Genomic DNA, 19403 nt, shown 5'->3' on the forward strand with positions numbered 1-19403 from the left:
CGTTTAATGAAAAGTCAGATGTAACATCTGTGATAAAGCTAAGATACACAGCGGTTTATTAAGTTAGAGCATATCATTATTTTACGGACTTTTAATCTGTGCTTTAGTTTCATGTTTCAGCAGCAACTTTTAATTGTCTTAAGAATTTGTTGACCTTTTTGATATCTTGTTTCCTTATTATTGGTATCTTATTGAATAATACATCATTTTGAGTAGTGAAACTCAGGGTTGGTTGGTTGGTTCCTTCATTTGTTCCCCCCCTGCCACTCCTTCCCTTCCTGCTTGTCTCTCTCCTTTCCTTCCCTCCCTCCCTCCTTCCTCCCTACCCTTCCTCTTTTCTTTCCTTTTTTTGGTAAGCATCAGGCTGTGAATATATGAATGTATTTTGAGCTTACAAACAAATTATGTCTTATCTTTGTGTTACCAATGCTTTGCAGTGTACCTGGCACAAAACAGGTGCTAGGAGAATGTTGAGGGAAGTAAAGAAGGAAGGCTAGAATATATCAGTTACCTTCAGGCCTATCAGTCGTCCACAGTCTGTCTTTGCTTTTACTTCTTTTCCCATTACTTTATCTTGTAATATGTGAGTTCCTCTTCATTTTTGTTATTCATTGTCTCTGTCACCTGCCTCCTTTGTGTGAGCCTCCTAGCTTCTGCCTTTGTTACTAAGTAGTGATGGCAAGTTCAAGCTCATGGCAGTGCTGTATTGACCATATTAACCCATAATTAATTATATACTGTATGGGTATGCATTTAGTGATTTTTGGATAGTTCTTTTTAGGATTTGCCTTTGTTTAATTCATACCTGTCTAATACTATGCAGTGCAGCTTACCTTCTCAGATAATGAAACCTATCTCTCCTATCAAATTTGTTCCTCCTTTATCTGTTCCCTGTCTCAATTATTCTTAACCCTTATCCTTCCCTCACATTCTACCTAATCAATGATCCATGCCTATCCATCGTGCCTCTGAAAACTGTTCACACTTGTCTCCTCCTTGCTATCTCCACTTTTAGTTGGTTTAGTGTGGATTCTTATCTCTTACCTTCACTATTGTAATAGTCTTTAACTCATCTCTTTTCTAATCTTTCTTCCATGCTGCTGCCAGAACATCTTCCTAAACTACAAATCTGTTATTGTATGCTCATTGCTTGAGTAATTTATCATCTTTCAAGTCTCAGCTTAAATGTCACTTCTAAATAAAGTTAATTTAAACTATGTCTCCTCTGCAGTTATGTGTCATCTTTCTTTCTTGTTGTCATCTAATATAATTTTAAGTGTGTTTATATTTGTGCATTGATTTGTTTAATGTCTGTCTTCCCACTGAAGAGTATGTAAGGGTCTGTGGGAATTGTGTAGACCCTGTGCCTAGCACAATACTTGGGACATAGTAGTGCTTAAAAACTGGACATAGTAGTGCTTAAAAACTATCTGTTGAATGAGTGGATGGGTGATAACTTATCAGTACAGGTAAAAAGACAGAATTGCAGGGGAGTTAAAGGATCCTAGAATCTTCCTACATTCTGGTAGACCTTCGTCTGTAGATCTAACCTTTCTAAAATAGGAGTGGGCTCTGCCTTCTGCCTTTTGAATTTATTCCCCTAAGGATGAGAATCAATAATTATGTTACCCCACACTCACACTTTAGTGAAGACACCGTATATCCTTTCCAACCAAAAGATGGAACCAGGTTTGATCATGGTTCAATTCAAAGCAATTTTAATGTCACACATCTCATGGAGACAACTTGCATTTCTGAGGAATTCTGTTCAAGTAACAGATCGCTAGACCTTTTTCCTGTCTAAATATTATTTCTGTGCATTTCATCCAGAAAGCTTTTTGGGAATGGTGCCTTTTAAGCTGGAGTATAAAATAATTGTCTCTGTAGGAATTGTGCACTGCTCGATGTCAGAGACTTCTTCTTATGTGGGGTGTTCAATATGTAGTTTCTTGTTTATCAAAGACCTTAGAGATAATCTGCTGAAATTGATATTTCAGGTGACAGCAGCTTCTCAAGTTCTAAAGCTTAAAAACAAAACTGTTGAATGGGGACTTTTCTAAAAGATACACTTTCCTTCTTTGTAAAATGAGTTTAATTCATCCAGAGTCACCACTAATAGGTTAAATTTGAAATGTACAGAATGAATGCTAATCAATGCATGAGTTTAGTTCATTGGCCAAACCTAATTGACCCTTTACATTTCTTTATCTTTTATTTACCCTTTTATTCATCCATCTACACTTAAACAATTATTTTATGCCAAGTTCTATACCTAGCATTTAGGATTTGAAGAAAAATAAGACCTGGTCACTCTCAAGAAGTGTTTAGACTTTTTCATGTCTTTCATCCAGTTTATGTATTCAGCTGTCTGTTGGATATTTCCATGTGATTGTTCTTAGCCACCATGTGAAAAACTGAACCTATCTTCCCTTTATTGCAAATATTTACTACCTAGAAATACAAGTTTTTCTTGACTTCTTCTTAGACCCGTAGCACACATTTCATCATTCTTGTTGTAGTCTGCTATTCTACTTGCTTAACATGTCTTGAATCTGCTCACTTTTACCCTGAGCCATGACTGTTTCTTAGTTTAGTTTTCCTTTACCATATCTCACTAGCCCTGAGGTAATAGCTAGCTGACCTTTCTTCCACTTGGCTCCTTCTTGAGCTGTTACTCCATACTGAAGCCAGAGTGTAAAATCTTGAGTCACGCTCTTTCTACAAGGCCCTGTTGGCTCAGCTTGAAATGTCCCTTATATCACCCACCCTTACTCTCTCAGTATTCATTTCTTCCCTGTCTCCAGGGCAGGAATAGATGTCCCTTCATTGTACTTATCTCACTCTCCACCTGTCCCTCAGAGAAATTACTGCCATGTTTTGTAATTATCGGTGTTTTTGGGTTTCCCTAAAAAGACTGAAAAGGCCCTTTGAAGCAGGGCTTCATCATTTATCCTTGCATCCTCAGTGCCCAACATGGAACCTGGTACATGAGTATGTGTCTAGTAGGACTTGTGGAGGGAATGAGTTTTTGGATATCAATATCAGTTAAGTGAATATCAGTTAAGTGACCTGCAAAACTGCTCCAGAAGAATTTAAAACTCTTTATTTTGGACTATTATTGAAATAAGTACTACTAGTTTTGTCTTTATTCCTAACTTAATTTAGTTGCTAAACACATACTTTTGCATACTTGTATTACATGCCAATAGTGATAATCTGTGAAGTTGATAAAGTAGTTTTTCATATTTTAGTTCTCATGATTTTGACTTTCACTTTGCTATTGATTGAATTGAGTATTTGAATTGCTGTTAGTATTAATAAAGTTGCCTTCTTGGATGACTCTTGTAATAAAAAAATCACAAGTTTACATTAGTGGTGCCTTGTGATTTCAGTGTAGTGTCTTCCAACAAACAACAATTTGGGTCTTTTTGGAAAAGGGTAGACTTCTAGGTTAACCTCAGTTTTTTGAAAAAAGACATTATTGAATCTCCTGTGAAGGACTTTATGTAAATATGCAAATTAACATTTGTCTTCTAAAAAATGGAGTGCCTGAAGTATTTTGTATACATAAACTGTATTTCAACGTTTGGTATTTAAAGGAGTTCTATATTTTGGTAAAGCTAAAACTACTCGGGATATACTAGTTTAACCAGAATATGAATTCAAATTGCATATAAAAATTACAAACGTACAAATATTTGAACTCCCTCCACATCTATCAGATTGCATTATATGGTAATGGGAACTGAGCTTCTGGTTGAGACCAGAAGCATTTCAGATATTTTTCAAATTTTGGAATATTTGCACATATATATAATGAGATATCTTAGGTAGGGACCCAAGTCTAATCATGAAATTCATTTATGTTTCATATATACCTTATATCCATAACCTGAAGGTAATTTTATACAGTATTTTAGCATTCTGCTTTTGACTGTGCTCTATCACATGAGGTCAGATATGGAATTTTCCACTTGTGACATCATGTCAGCACTCAAAAAAGATTCTGATTTTTGGGCATTTCTGATTTTGAATTTTTGAATTACTGATGCTCTCAACCTATATTTTGTACCATTAACCTAGCTGATTTGATGGGTTAACCAGAACTACTTGACTATAAAACTAGACAATCTCAGATCTTAACATATACACAGATTTGTTTCTTAAAATGCAGAGCCTGACTTAGTAGTTCTGGGGTGGGACCCAAGATTTTCCAGTTCCAATACACTTTCCTGGGATGTCCATGCCTCTGGCCTGTGATTCACACTTTGAACTATAAGTCTATAAAAAAATACCTCTATATTTTTAAAGATTGCCTTTTTTTAAAGTGTGATATACTTGTACCTACTCCTGTTCACAAGTTATGAGTTTCTTAGGCTTCAGATCCAGTCTAAAATACTTTTAGATATTCTCCTTCAGTAAGGTTTCAATACACAGAGGCTGAACCTTTGTCCTCCTTTTATTCCTTGAGCATCAGATGTATAATAAATGTGAATCTGAAAGTAATTTTTCATTTCTGACCCTCCTGTCAGTTGTGGTCCTTTTAGGTCAACTAAAGACAAATATGGGTAGAGCAGGTTGTGTGTTCAGGGACCAGTTGCTCTTAAGAGTAAAAGTTGACCCTCTGAAGATGACATGCATTTTATTCTCAGTATGATATTGTTGGGATAGATGTGTTTATTGGTCTTCAGGTACTGAAATTTTTCTTTACTAAAAAAAATTTAATGTTTTGCTTCTAGGTCCCCGTCATTTAATTTTTAATTTGATATGTTCAGTATAGGGTGGAAATAGTTTTATAGACTTTAAATAATCATCTTTGCTGCTGAGACTTAAAAACAGCACAAACCTTACTGGGGTTGATTATAGGAAGTTGAAGGGATCTGGGACTATGATGTTTTGGGGTTGTGGGGTTGAGGCAGCAAGATTTGTTTATCTTGTTTTGATGCATAGGTGGAACCCTAGGTATGCAGGCAAACAAGTATTTGCTAGGTTGAATTAACCCAGATTCCTTTTTAGCCTCTTGAGTGATGCAAGCCTTTGTATCACTTGTTAAAGAGTTTATTACTTGTAGGGCTAGTTGTGTTTGAAGTGAGGTATTTATTTGCCTTTTAAAGACTGAAGATTTTAACTTAAACTTTTTTGAACAGAAGATGAAAAATTCAGGTGTCATCAGGGGATAGATTAATACTAATCAGAAAATTAAATATTTTTTTCTATAGAGCCTGTTCAGGTATCACAGATCAAAGCATTTCATGAGTATTCTTCAGAGTCCACTCTCTTAGACCTGCTTCACTTTGGTCCATAGGCACACTATGCTCTTACTTTGTGGTAGGCAGAATCAGGCACTAGGGTTCCAGAGATAAGCCGTAGTTCCTCCTTGGTACTGTGGGAGAGGAGTACATTGTAAGACAAGAGAAGCGGAATATTAAGGCACACTGAAGGGTTGCAAAGGTATCTCATAGTTTCTAAACTCATTTTTGAGTTTCGAAAGAGCTAAACAAAAAAGTGTGCAGGTTGGTATGGAGACCTGAAACCACATTGCAGATTAAGGGAAGGAATATGAGAAAGCAGAGGCAAAATTTAAAAAGATCTTATGAACCAAGTAAGTAGGTTGAACTTTATTGTCAAGATTAGGAGTAGCTGTTGAAAGGACAGGAACATCTCATGACACCAAAGAGACTATTGGAATGAGAGGAGAGATAAGAGTTGTATTAAGAAAATCACTTAAGAGCCAGTGTCAGAATTCTAAATAATAGAATGATGGGACTTGAATTAAGGTAATGGCAATAGAGACTATAGAGAAGGATACAGATGGAATACTTATTTCAGAAGTGGAATTTTGCAGACAGTGGAGATGAAGACCCCTTGTATGGTTTCTAATTTTCATCATTCCAGTTGGGCAGGTGGGCGTTACCATTCTTCAAGGTAGGGAATACAGGAGGAGGAGCAAGCACTTTTCTGAGGGAAATCTTGGAAATTTTAGACATGCTAATTTGAGGTGCTTGTGGGACATCTAAGTGGAAATGCTTAATAGGGGCAGGATATGCAGGTTAGCTGCCAGGAAAGAGACCCCAGGGGCTATGTTAATGTAGTTGTTGAAGCCACAGGTCTTGAGATTACTAGGAAGAATAAATAGGATCAGTATTATCTACTACCCTGTAAGTCCTTCTGCTTATTAGTTAATTTAGCAATACCTACTTTCTGTATATTTCAGTTTTTTATTTGAGAAATGGTGTTTGGCTATCATTAATTCTCTCAACTCTCTATCCCCCAACCCCTGTTTAAAAATATGTAATATGACTTATATGTGATATTACTCTGAGAAGTGTAATTATAATATTAGGAAGTGTGATTTGATCTATGTGTTGTATTCACAGGGCTTTTGAGATAAAATCTCTTGACACCTATTTTAAAAGATTGTTTTTTTAAAAAGGAAGTATTTTTTAAAAATAAAACAATATATTAGTGTTCTTGGCCTGGACAATATTTGTTGGGTCCCATAGTTTTGATTTGTCCAGTTTGCATGACAGTTTAGTCCCTATGACTCTTGCCAAGACAGGAACTGTGTCTGTTTCAATGTAGGCATCAAAACTAGGGGGAGCCATCTGAGTATAAGATCTAACGGACAAACATGGTCCATGTGATAAATTTAAGTGATTTAGTATCCATATGCAGAGTCAAGAGGGAAAATGATGCTGTTAAAAGTTAAACAGGTGACTTGAAGTATATTAATTTTACTTTGCAGAGGTGTGCTTTTTGGGCTCATGAATACTTATTACAATAAAAGGTAGGTCTTACCTTGTCATATATGTTCCTCTGACCCTCACTGGTTCTTCCCTCTTCATCTCTTTTCTGAAGGAAGAACATACTGATAAAACTTATCTTGATCTTACCATCTAGACAACTACTAGAGTTCAAATAGAAATTTTGTCCCCTTGAGGCAGAAATGAAGCCTCATTGGGGAATTTTATTCCCCACGCTAATGGTCTTAGGAGGGTATGCAGAGTGACTTTATAGGACTTAGCCCAGCTTATGATTGAGACTTCCGATTTAATACGGGAAGTGTAAGTCTGTATGCCATTTGAATTGATTATTTCATTGTGCCAGTAGAAAGACTAGGTAACTTATAAATATCTACTCTTTTTTTCCACCTTTTATTGGTGCATTATAGCTGTACATAATGTTGGGATTCATTGTTATATAATAGTACATGCACATAATATAACAATATAATTTGGCCAATATCATTCCCCAGTCTTTACCTTTTCCCTCCTCCCTCCCTATGGTCGACCAGCTTTTCAATATTAACTAAATATCTGTCATTAAAGGGAAGAATTTAGTAGAGTAAAATTAATGGATGAATTATGATCCCTAAAAACTAGAGTTAGTGATAGAAATGCTGACAGACATTAGAAAAGGATAGCTGTAGAAAACAATTATTTTGTTATTCCTTTGTGATCTATAGTAAATGGAAAAGCACCCCCTCCACACACCAACTTCCCATTGTAATGTTTGAAAATGGTTACTTTTTCTCATTTTGAACTTTAATCAATAAGTAAGGGCCTAAAAGCCCAAGGTCCCCAACCATAACCCAAGGCACACTGCCTTAGCACAGAACTGCACCAGCCTAGGATTTTACTCATGTCTGTTTCAAGTCTTTCTTTTTAGTTAATATGTTTAAACACTAATTTTTCCTTCAAACAAACTTGTATATATCAATTCCCACTTGAGTAAATTCCTAATAGATTATTGATAAAGGTAATTTTGGGTGTTTCAAGTATTTTAACAAAAATGAACAGTGAATAGAATTTTGGAATCTTTGCTTTCTGGATTGAAGACTTCATCTGTTTAATAGCCTTTATATTTGTTATTCTTTCTTGCCCTATGGCAATATTTTAGAGGTAAATTTTGTAAATTTATTACAAAGCTTATCAGTATATTACCAGTAACAGCAGTAACAACACACTTATCCTTTATCCATCTATGTTGTGTATTTTGTGGAAAGTTAAGTGGTTATAACATTATTCAAATGCAAGATTACTAGGCAGTAGAAGATAGTTTTTTGCTTTGTTTTAATGAATTTTTTTTTTTTCATGTAGTAACAGTCACATCACTATGTTATCAACCAGGCCCAATCCATAATCTTAATGTGAAAGTAAAACTGGCACCTCTTGATTTCCTGGTTTTGTGTTTTTGAGGTGGAGCTGACTCCTGAGTATGAAGGTTGTGATAGGAAATAATGTCAATACCTGCAAGAAAATGCTGGAAGAGGTGCATTCTATGTATTTGTCTCTGTCTTGGGGCCCTACCCTATTAAAAACTTGCATTTAGATGCATGCTATTCTTGGATTTGAGCCTAGTCAGTCAATTTTTGATATATTACAAGTATGTCATCACACCTGTATAGTGTTATATAAAGAAAATTTGGCAACCCAGTGTTTGAAAAATAATTTCTAACATTTTTGCCAAGTTATTTAGAACCGAACTATGACTAAAGCTAATCATCCTACTGCTGACTACTATTGCCACCACTGCTACCATCCTAGTAGAACTGCTTTCCTACATTGATTTTTTTCACTTTGTCCCTGCTATCACCATAACTTTATTACACAAACTTTAAAGTTCTCTTTCTTCTGTAAATCTGTTCTTGACATTTCCAATTTATGGAGACCTCTTCCTTTGGTGACCTCACATCATCTGCTTTAGTATTTATTTTTTGCTTTCATTCTTTGTGCTATTATTGAATTTTTATTAGTTACATTGTCTACATGATTAGATTCTGAGCTCTTGGAGACCAACACTAGCACTATTACCCCACAGCATGAATAATAGTGTTATGAATGAATGGACCATTAGGCTGTCCCGATTTTTCTCTGTTCTGTAAGGTGTCAGAGTTTCTTCTTAGTGTTTTCTTTCTGTGCTACATTTCCTGGTCTAAGCCTTCTATTGCTCTATTCTGGGCTACCTCTCATTCTCTTAGAATTTTCTGTTTAGGATGGTTACAAGATGATTTTGGGGGATTCTTGGACTAATTTTTTGGGGGTGATTTTTCACTTTCCTATCAGGATCTGCCACACAAATCCTATCTATTATACTTTTAATACTGATTGATTTATTAGGATGTTTGGTGAGTGTATATCCTAGAAGCAGTAGTTTGGATATGTAAAAATCAAGGAATCACTTAACCAGGTTTTTACTTTTGATACAGAATAAAAAGGAAGAAGAAAAACATTGTCAAGTTCTCAAATATGAATTTTCTTTCTCTGCTCTTTTGCTTACTATGCTGTTTTTTTTAGCTGGATAGAAATGGAGCAGGCAGAAGTACAAATAATTAAAATATCTTGTTATGTAAGTCACTGCAAAGTAAGGCTTATAGTTATTTTGCCACCTCAAATTTTGTATATTCTTTCGAGACATAATTTTGTTGACACATAGATGGGCAATCTAGAGATGTAGTATAACATGATTTTAAAAGGAAAAATTGAGGTAAGTGCTTGCACAAGGTCAGAAACAAACCAGCTAGGTAATAATATGTACATCTAAAAAAAATAAGACAGTACAAAGAGGTGTACTGTGAGAGAAAGGTAAGTTTGCTCCCTAGCCCATCTCAGTTCTTCCATTCTTCTCCCTGCTGGAGACAAGCAATTGCCAGTTTCTTGGACTTTCAAGAACTGCTTTATGTCTATATACCTATATAAATGTATACATTCTCCTTTACACAAGTGGTAGCACATTGTACAAACTTATTTATACCTTTTTTCACTTAATATATCTGAATATTGCAGGCATTCTTATTTCTTGACCCATGAACTTTCCATTTTAGTGCACTACATATTATTTAGATAAATGGTTTTTGCTAACAAGAATGGACTATTAAATAATTCTTTATTACTAGCATATCAATTGAGTACCTTGTATTTAACATAAGTAGTATTTCACATTTCTTTTAGACAGATCATGGCCATTGATTTGTTTTATGATAAATCACACTGAAGTTAACAAATGAGATATTTCTATAGTAGCTATTTCTGCTAGTTACTAAATATAGCTAATTGGGATGTTTTATTTTCAGTTTAAAAAATAAGTGGCAGAGATGAAGTTTTCGGGAAAATCATTTACATTTAGATTTGTGTAAAAATCTGTATGGTATGCATAACAGTTTATCAGGGCCAGTGAGAAGCAATGTTATAAATATCAATCACAAAGTTTTGTTTTATTTTCTGAATTTTTAAATCTAAAACCTCATGAAAAATAATAAAAATAATTTTTCATTTGTTTCTAAAATAAGTTTGTAATGATCTTTTTATTTTTTGTGGTGCTGAGAATTGAACCCAGCGCTTTGTGCCTGCTTGGCAAGCATTCTGCCAGCTGAGCTATATCCTCAGCCCCCATAATGATATAATCTTGATAACTCACATCATCTTGATAAAAGTACGCTCTTAATTTTGATCATTCATGTTTTATTTTGGTTAGTTTATTACTGCAATTATTGCTTTATTTTTCAGAGATGAATGAAACCTGTTAGACCTGGTTGATTTTTAGATCTTGGGAACCATATTGTGTCACAAAAAAGGAGTCCTAAATAAATGTGTCCCATGCCAAATGTCCATGATAGGATTCATAGAGATTAAGTACTTAACATTTGAATTTTACTTTACATAATTAGTCCTGTATTCTTCCTAAAGATGACAGTACTTCTCAGTGTATTATTTATATTAGTGGATAATTCTGTGTGAAAATACTGTAGTATTAATAGCAATTTCAACCACTGGCTGATAAAAAGCTAATCAGACTAAAAGCATATTGTCACAACACCATCACAGTAGTTAAAATTCAGTAGTAGAGCAAGTACAATTTTGTCCTGGAGATTTATAGCATACGTGGGTTATCCTCAAACATTAGGATCATACAGTCCTAATGGTTCTTAATGCATTCTGACTTCGGGATTCTTGGTGCAATATAATGAACTAAAGTCTTGTCAAGAAATGTGATGTCATGTTAGGACTCTATTATAGATCTCTTCTCTATGTGAATAACATAAGAAAACAAAAACAATAAACAAAGGAAATCCCCAAGTAACAATGTGTTGCATATATTTGAGGACATTTGCAATGTTTTGATATTTATATTTATTCTTGGACGAAAGTTTATATTTTTATATAAACTAAGTTCTATTTTAATTTTTTCCTTTTGTTCAGGTAACTATTTTTTTTTTAATAAACAAGACCAATACATATGCTATTTTAAAAATGAACACTTTCAACCTTCACTGTAAAAACTAAGCTCTAAATTCACAAGGTGGTGCTTTGGAGCGTGGAGAAAAACTATTTTTTGTCGTCCTTTTCCATCATTTTCATTTCTAACAAAATGATTCTTCCATTTTTGTATGCACACATGTGTGTACATGTGTGAAATCACATGAAATGGTAGTTCAAAGAAATTGGATAGTAAGAGCAGGCTAGCTTCCCAGACTGGTCTCATAGGTAACTTTGAAATGGCCACTGTTTTCTAAGGGTGTCCCTGGTTCATCTATAGATGACTGGGTGCTAAAGGACTGTGTCACTGTAACCAGTCTCATAGATATTGATAAATTCCAACATGCCAGTTCTTTAATTTTGCAGTGACGAGTTTCAGGAACAATAGCCTCTCATGTTTGTGGGTTAGCTCATTTTTTCCCAGTAGGCAGATCTACAGAAAAATATAACTGGAAGGTTGCATGATGAGCATTGAATCAGATCTCAGTGTGATAGATCAGTCTTCCCATGGAAATACAATTTTCACTCAGACCAGATGTTAAATTTTCAGAGAACTTTTTCTACTAGAGCAGGCTGCAGATACCTCACATGGTCTTTTGCTTTCCTGATTTCTTATAAAGGTATAAATTATCACCTTTAACACATTTTTTCCTGAATTTAAAACTGATTTTATTTAATAAAATTGATCTAATGTATGTAAAACAGCCCAATGTCTGGCATACAGCCAATAAATGATAACTTATTAAGTGTAACTGGTACTGAGTTCACCTCGTTACTTGTAATGTCAAAGACAGTTTTTTGGACCATTTCTGTAGACATCTGACCCATCTCATCTTTTACATTTTGAGTTATTTTCATGCTTTTAATTTTTGTTTACTTTCTTAATTCATTTATCCTCAATGTTGAATCTGTGAGCTAATTGGGACCATATCTTTTGGCTCTGCATGATTTTATCTTTGAGACTTTTATTTTTAAATTTCAGGTTTTTTTGTTTTTGTTTTTTTATCTTGCCCCCAAATACCCTGTTCCCATTTCCCATAGTTCTCCCATCTGCAGTGTGAATCTGTTGTAAGATATGATCTTGAGGTTACTGCTTGGCTCCAGAAAACATTTGATTTTGTATCTTATTTGAGTAGATGATGTTCATTGTGGCTGTTTGTTTACTTTTCTTTAGAGGCTCTGCTGAAATTCTCAGAGTGGAAAGTTAAGTTTGAAAATGGTAACTGCATCTTAGAATAGAAAGACTGCCATGGCATTGGCAGGTAATGATTGAAAGTCCAAGGGTGGAGGTAATATAGTAACTGTAGATCTGATTGAAACTACAGTTGACAAATTGAAACTTTTTGTGTGAAAATGATTATTGAAAGAAATGATTCAAATGATTCAGTCTAGTCACCCCAGCAATAGTAGACACTGTTAGCCTTCTCCTCTCCATCCATCTGAAGAATGAGCTATCCTTTTAAGAGTGACAAAATAGAGTCAGGAAAATGGAGAAATTGTCACCAGTTCCTTCTGGTGTTTGTGAAAATGTAGATCATGGTGCATTTTTTAAGCTAGTGGTCTCAGAACCACACTTTGAGAACAGAGAGCAACCATTTTAAGAATTCAGAAGAGGGATAGGTTATTTCAGACTGCAGTAATCAGGAAAAATTAATGAAAGAGACTGGCTTTGGTCTTGGTCTTGAGAGATGGACAACATTTGAATACATAAGAAAGGGAGAAAACATTTTTTAATGGGTAAAATGCCAAGAATGAAAGCACATAATTGAGCAATAGCATTTGTTTAGGGGAATGGGAGGATCAAATAATTTATCCCAGTTCTTAAATGTGGTCCATGAAAGAAAATCGAGGCAGGACTCTTCATCACTTGCCAGATGCCTCTTGGTGCATACAGCTTCATGTTTCCATGTGCTTTCTGATGCTAGCAGATCCATTTTAGGATACTTTTTGGAAGCTGAAGACTGTCAACATCTTCAAAGTACTCTCTTTCGCTGAACATATATAGAGTGGAGGAGATCAACACTTAGGGCAGATGGTACACTTGTGATGTCAGGTACACAGTATGGGTCTTCCTGCTTGATGAGGAAAGGCCTGGCACGTCATTGTGCCTCATTACTTTTTGTATCAGCAGCTGTCACCATCCTTCCAAGAAGTATTGCCAGGAAATTGGAACAGAATATGATGTTTTTCTCTATTAGATAGAAATTTGCTGACTTTCCAGAGGTCTTATTTGAACTTGAAGGCAGAGTTGATAAGTTGAAATCCTTGGAGGAATTTGGTGTTCCTTTACACAGGCTACCTTAAACTGGCAAAGGATTAGTTTTATGTACCTTTGTGAATTAAGGATTTCAACACTTGTTGCCTTGGGGAGAAAAGTCACAATTGATTATCAAAGATGAAGTAAGTATTCCTAATGTCAAAGTATTCCTAATGTCACAGTTTTATCTCATTTTAGCTAAATCTGAGATTTGCTACTACGAAGTTAGAATTTTTAGAATTATGTACTTTTTGTAGGAGGTAGCAATTTTTTTCATAAAAATGTAACAGTGTAAGGGAGGATTATGCCCAGTATAATTGCTTGTAAATTTTGCTTTTTATATATTGTTTATGTTCAGGGAATCAGTTTCCAGGGCATTTCTGTACATGTTTTTAAGGAAGCCACATTTTAGTCAGGATCTCAGACTGGTCTTTGGTTCCCCTCAAGGGTTAACAACAATTGATTTAGCTAGTGTGGAGTCAGTGGGATGCTCTGGATGAATTTGAGCAAAGGAATGACAGGAAATGAGAAAATTCATCTGAAGAATATGGAAAGAAAAGCTTTGACAGGATCACAGGGTGATTTAGGGATTCAGGTTAGCCCTAGGATGTGAGTCATCCTAATGATCTGAAAATAATTTTCTAGGTAGTGCTCCTCAAAGGTAGGAACCTTGTGTTATCTTTTTTGTTCTTAGTGTCTGAGCTTAGTGCTTAAGACAAAACGGCATTCCAAAAATGTTGAATTAAGTTGAAATCACTGTATGAACGTGAAAACTGGATTGTAGTACCAATAATAAATGCTCCTTGGTCTTATCTGTATTTAATTCTGTTTTAAAGTCATTTAGTATCACAAGGTTTTTGAGAGATAAGACTTCATTACAAACTCCTGTAACCTTCATCTTTTCAGGAATAATTAACACAAACTATTGGCCTCTTAGGATTTATTTTCTTTGTAGATTTTATTTATTTCTGATAATTTTTTACTAAAGGTATTCTTCCAGACATGATAATTTAGAGGGAAAAAAACTTGCAGGATGTCATGACTAATTAGTTGATCATCTATTTAAGCAGCAAAGTAGCATTCCAATAAACATCTAATTTTTTATTTGCTCATCATTAAATTAGTCTGACAACTCTGAGTTAACTTTGGCTTAAAATACCATTGAAACTTATGTGTTTTCTATTAATTTAATATCAAAAGTCCTGGTACCATACCCCCAAGGTTGTTATTTCCTTTAGGCATTTTCCTGGAAGAAAGTTTAGCAAAACAGATTCCCTAGGTAAACTTAACATTTAAATTCATTATGATTGAAAGAGGAGGATATTAAGTTCAGGCTGAAGTTCATTGTAACATTTTACTATTGTTTCCATTGAATTCTTTTAAATAAAGAGAAAATTATTGAATTACTATAAAATATTGGTATGATCTAAAACATGTTCCAAAAATATGGTAAATTTTTCTTTTTTTCTAGCAAACTTTGTGTTCCCAAGTCTGTGGAAATTACAATTCAAATTACATCTTTCAAAAGTCCAGAAACATTTTCTACAGAAAATAAAGTAGAAAGTAATAGAGTAAAAGGTAATTAAATTAGAAAATAATAGAGAAAATAAAAGGTTTTAACTTCATAAAAGACACTGGTTTGATTAACTTTGTTAACAAGGGATAAACTAATGTTGATTTATTCAGAACTTTTGAGGAAGACACACTACTTCTGTGAACCTCTTTTTTTGGGTACTGAGGATTTGAACCCAGGGGTGCTTTACCACTGAGCAACATCCTCAGTCCTTTTTATTTTGAGACAGGGCCTCGCTAAATTTTGCTGAGGTTGTATGGAACTTGCCATCCTCCTGTCCCTGTCTCAGCCTCCCTAGTTGCTGGGGTGCGCCATCGTGCCAGGTAGATCATCCATTTTTGTTGAAAATCTTTTCCTGTCCACCATTTCCCTTTACCGTATAAAAATACCATTTTCGTAAATTCGAACTGGGATAAAAATCAATGGATGCAGAAGAATGGAGTAAAACTACTTCTTACTGTAAAGATAAAATATGCCTATTGTATAAAATTTGGGAGACAAGTTAGAAAAAAAATCACCTGCAGCCTCAACACCTGGCGATGGCCGCTTAACATTTTGGTTTGTTTTTCTCCATTATTTTATACACGTGTGTATAAACACATAGGTACATCCACACACTACCGATGAAGATGAAACATTTCCCCACCATATTTAGTATATTTTTCTGTATCACTGGGTATTATTTCACAGCATTAATTTAATAGACTAGTATCCACTCGAAGAAAAAAATTACAATGCCTTATGGTCGGCTAAAGACTATTTCCACTGTTTTTGAGTCTCCGTGGTCCCCTTTCCGTTTCGCCCTTCCTTCTGGTTGTGCTCTTGCGGGGATGCGCTGGGCACCCCACCTGAACTCATGTGCGCTCCCAGTGACTCCGCAGGGGACGCTCACACGGGACTTCCTGGGTCCGGGGCACAGCTTTAGGGGTCCTGATGAGTCCTCCCACTCGGTGGGAGTGTCGCGGGAGAACCCGGGGTGCCGCCCTCCGCAGCTCCGTCGCACCGGAGCACCGGAGTCCGATGGCGGCACCTCGCCGCCCGCCTGGGTTTCCGCTCCTGCCGAGCGGCGAGGCGCCCGCAGTTTCCTGCTCGTTTCTAACCGGCGTGTCTTTTGTTTTTCCTCCCTGGGGTCCGCTGCTGCCCGTGCCCGCCGGTCGAAGCCTGGCGAAGCCGTCGCCCCGCAGCACCGCCGCCCTGCGCCCGCCCGCGGGCGCCGTCACCACGCGCCAGGCCGCCGCCAGCTGCCGCGCCAAGCTCCGCGGCGGCGCCGCCCGGGAGCGCCAGCACGCGCGCGGCCTCGGCAGGCCCTCTGTCCCCTGAGCGTCGCCGGCCTGCCGCCTCGCCCGTGGACGCAGCTCAGCGCAGCCGCCAGGCAGTCCGCGATCCCCAGCCTGCCTAGGACCTTGCGCCACCCCTAGCCCGCCGGGTCCACCCCAGAGCCCTTTGCCCCAGCCCCATAGGACCACGTGCCTTAGGGCCGGGCCGGGGAGAGGCGGCCCCGGTGCTAGTCATCACCTTTTTTTTAACCGCCTGCTTGCCAGAATCCCAGGTCCTTGGAGAATCTCGTCACCGCACATTCCTTTTCCTTCCTGCTGGTAATTTTTATACTTCCAATTTCTAGTCAGTTTCTTTCGTTATTAGTTCGTCAAGGTCTAGCTCCCTACATCAGTTTTCTCTACCTCAAGTCCTGTCATCAGCCAACCACGGCCCCCGCTCCATACTGCTGCAGTCCTCTAGAAGATTGTTCTAAATCCCCAACGACTGTGGGATGTTTGACACAATTTGAACTTCAGCATTCAGTCCTCCCCGCTACCTTCCTGTAACTTCATCTCCCAAAACCATTTCTTCTCTTCAGAAATAGCCCTTGCTCCCATGATTCTAACTTTGTCATGGTTAGAAACTACATCTTCTCTGGAATTTTGTCTGTGGAGACCAAGGAATTCACCTTTCAGGTCTCCTGCTCCAGGTAGCATCCTTGACTGATGGTTCCCCTTGGCTGTTCAGGGGACACCCCAGGGTTTGCACTGAGGTGGTGCTTCTGGGCTATTCCCTGTTATAGCACATCCAGAACATTGGTGATAGCCCATTCATGTGAGATGCAGGACTCTTCGAATGAGCAGTTTGGGCTTAGGTACACCTCAACACCTGACTGAAACTTTCTTAGAACTGTACTGCATGCAGTCTGAAGCTCTTCTTGCCCAATCCCCCTCTTTTCTTTCATAGATGGGTCAGACATGCCTTATGGTATGAGGCTTTCTTCCCCACCCCCTCCTGCTTCTTTCCCTTTATCCTTCACAGGTGTCCCCTTAATAGAACTTTTTGCACATTGAATCCTGTCTTTGTGTCTGCTTCTATGCCCTGAACTAACACAGTTAGACATTCCACTCTCATCACCTTCTTCTTACCCTGAATTCTTTGCTCGCAGACAGCTCATTCATTAACCTCATATTTTCCATTATTAATCAGCCCTTGTCTTGTATTCACTTCCTTGCCTAGCCTAGATTCCATGGCTCATCATCTTAACCACTCTTCTTGAAATGCAGTGGTCTCAACACTATTGAACCTCAGTTTCCTCCAAGTTATTTTCCTGACAAAATCCAACCCCAGATAAACCGTACTATCTGCTTTGCCTGGATTTGACTGGGACGACTGAACTTAAAGAAAAAAAAAAAATCACAAAACTCAGTTTGTTAGTTTTATTTTCAATCCATTTTCTCAAACCTCAAATTGGTAGTGTTGTTCCTAACATAAGTCTGTTTCCCACTTCTGAAACTACTGTTTATGTTTTCATCTCCTCAAAATGTTCTGATCTCCTCCTCCTCCCTGTTTGTTTTGTATTTTTCTGAGAAAATGGGAACTATTACATACAGACTTCCTCTTCTTCCCACCACAAGACCCTCCAACCCAGCTTCCTTGGGAACCAGTACTTCCTTTTTGTAACTGTGAAGGAAACTTCAAAAGACAGCCCCTCCTCCTGTGCTCAGGATACCACTCCCTCTGGACTTTTCAAGAACTTGCTCTTTGGGTTTTCCCTTTCTCTATTCTGCATCACCAATTCCCTCTCTCCTCAATGGATTATCCTCATCAACCTGTACACATACTCCAGTGTTCTTCATTTTAATTAAATCTTTTTTTGTACATCTTCACCCACTATAGCCACTTCTCAGCTCTTCTTTATAACCACACTTTTTTGGGGGAGTTGTCCTTATGTATTGTCTGTATTTCCTAATCTTCTATTTGCTTTTCTGTCCACAAGGATGCTGCCTTCCCAATACTATCACTGACCTTGCCCTTGTTAGGGTTACCAGGCACTTCCATATTACCCAACACAAAAGAATTTCTGTGAATATCTTTTTTTTTTTTTTTTTTCATGTCTAAGCCCCTATTCTCTCTTAGTTTTCCTTCTGTGTCACTAATCACTCCCTGGTTTTCTACTCCATCTTCTAATTTTGAAAAGTTAGGGTTGACTCTTTTCTGGTTCCTCTTTTCTTCTTGTATTCTTTCCCAGGACTCTTACTAATTTTCATAGACTTAAGTACCATCTTTATGCCAAAATGAATTTCAAATTTATGTTTCCCACCTAGATCTTTCCTCTTGGTTCTACACTCACGTATCTAATTGGTAAACTTGTCTGCTTCTTTTCAAGTTCAGTGCCATCACTTAATCCTGATCAATATTTTTTTCTCACCTAACTACTATAACAGCCAGTCTTATGGAATCACTCTGCTATCACTCTTGACCCACTTCAGTACATTTTTGATTAAGTGATAGCATTGACTTTTAAATTGAATCAAATAAATTGTTGCTTATAGGAAAAAATCTAAACCCCAGTGGTTCACATAGCCCTGCACAATCTGATTCTTACCTATCTTTTCAATACCATCTATGCTCTTCTCTTTATTGCTTACTGTCATCCACACTGGTTCCTCCAACATACCAAGATCTTTTCTACACCTCAGGGGCTTAGTAAATGCTGATATCTCTGCTTATGCTGCTCTTCACAGTCACCCTTTCCCCCACCAAAACATATCTTTCAGATAAGTACTTGTATACAATATTTTAAGAAAGGCCTGCCCAGAGTACCTGATTGAAAATAGTACCCACCTTTTTCTCTTCCCACTTGCTATCTCAGTTCTTTATTGGTAACCTTATTTATTTACTTTTTGGGGGGAGGTTCTATTTCCCCTACTAGAATGTATGAGGAAAGATACTTGTGTGTAGATGTCTACTTTCTTCAATATTGTTTTCTCATCCCCTCACACAATATTTGGCATGTATTAGGTGTACAATAAATAAGGAATGAATGAATGCATATGCT

At 37.0% G+C, this 19403-nt stretch overlaps 1 protein-coding gene across 2 annotated transcripts in view; it reads left to right on the top strand.

Moving 5' to 3' along the window:
• The window catches only part of ZNF800 (zinc finger protein 800), a 46415-nt gene extending 27709 nt beyond the window's left edge, over positions 1 to 18706 (top strand). For both annotated transcript variants that reach the window (XM_079151645.1, XM_079151644.1), the window contains exon 6: positions 16246 to 18706. In XM_079151645.1, the coding sequence (XP_079007771.1) occupies positions 16246 to 16405 (160 nt within the window). In that variant the 3' untranslated portion in view covers positions 16406 to 18706. The remainder of the gene's footprint in view (positions 1 to 16245) is intronic.
• The last annotated feature ends 697 nt before the right edge of the window (positions 18707 to 19403 follow it).

The sequence above is a fragment of the Sciurus vulgaris genome, assembly GCF_902686455.1.
Source record: "Sciurus vulgaris genome assembly, chromosome: 8".
NCBI lineage: Eukaryota > Metazoa > Chordata > Mammalia > Rodentia > Sciuridae > Sciurus > Sciurus vulgaris.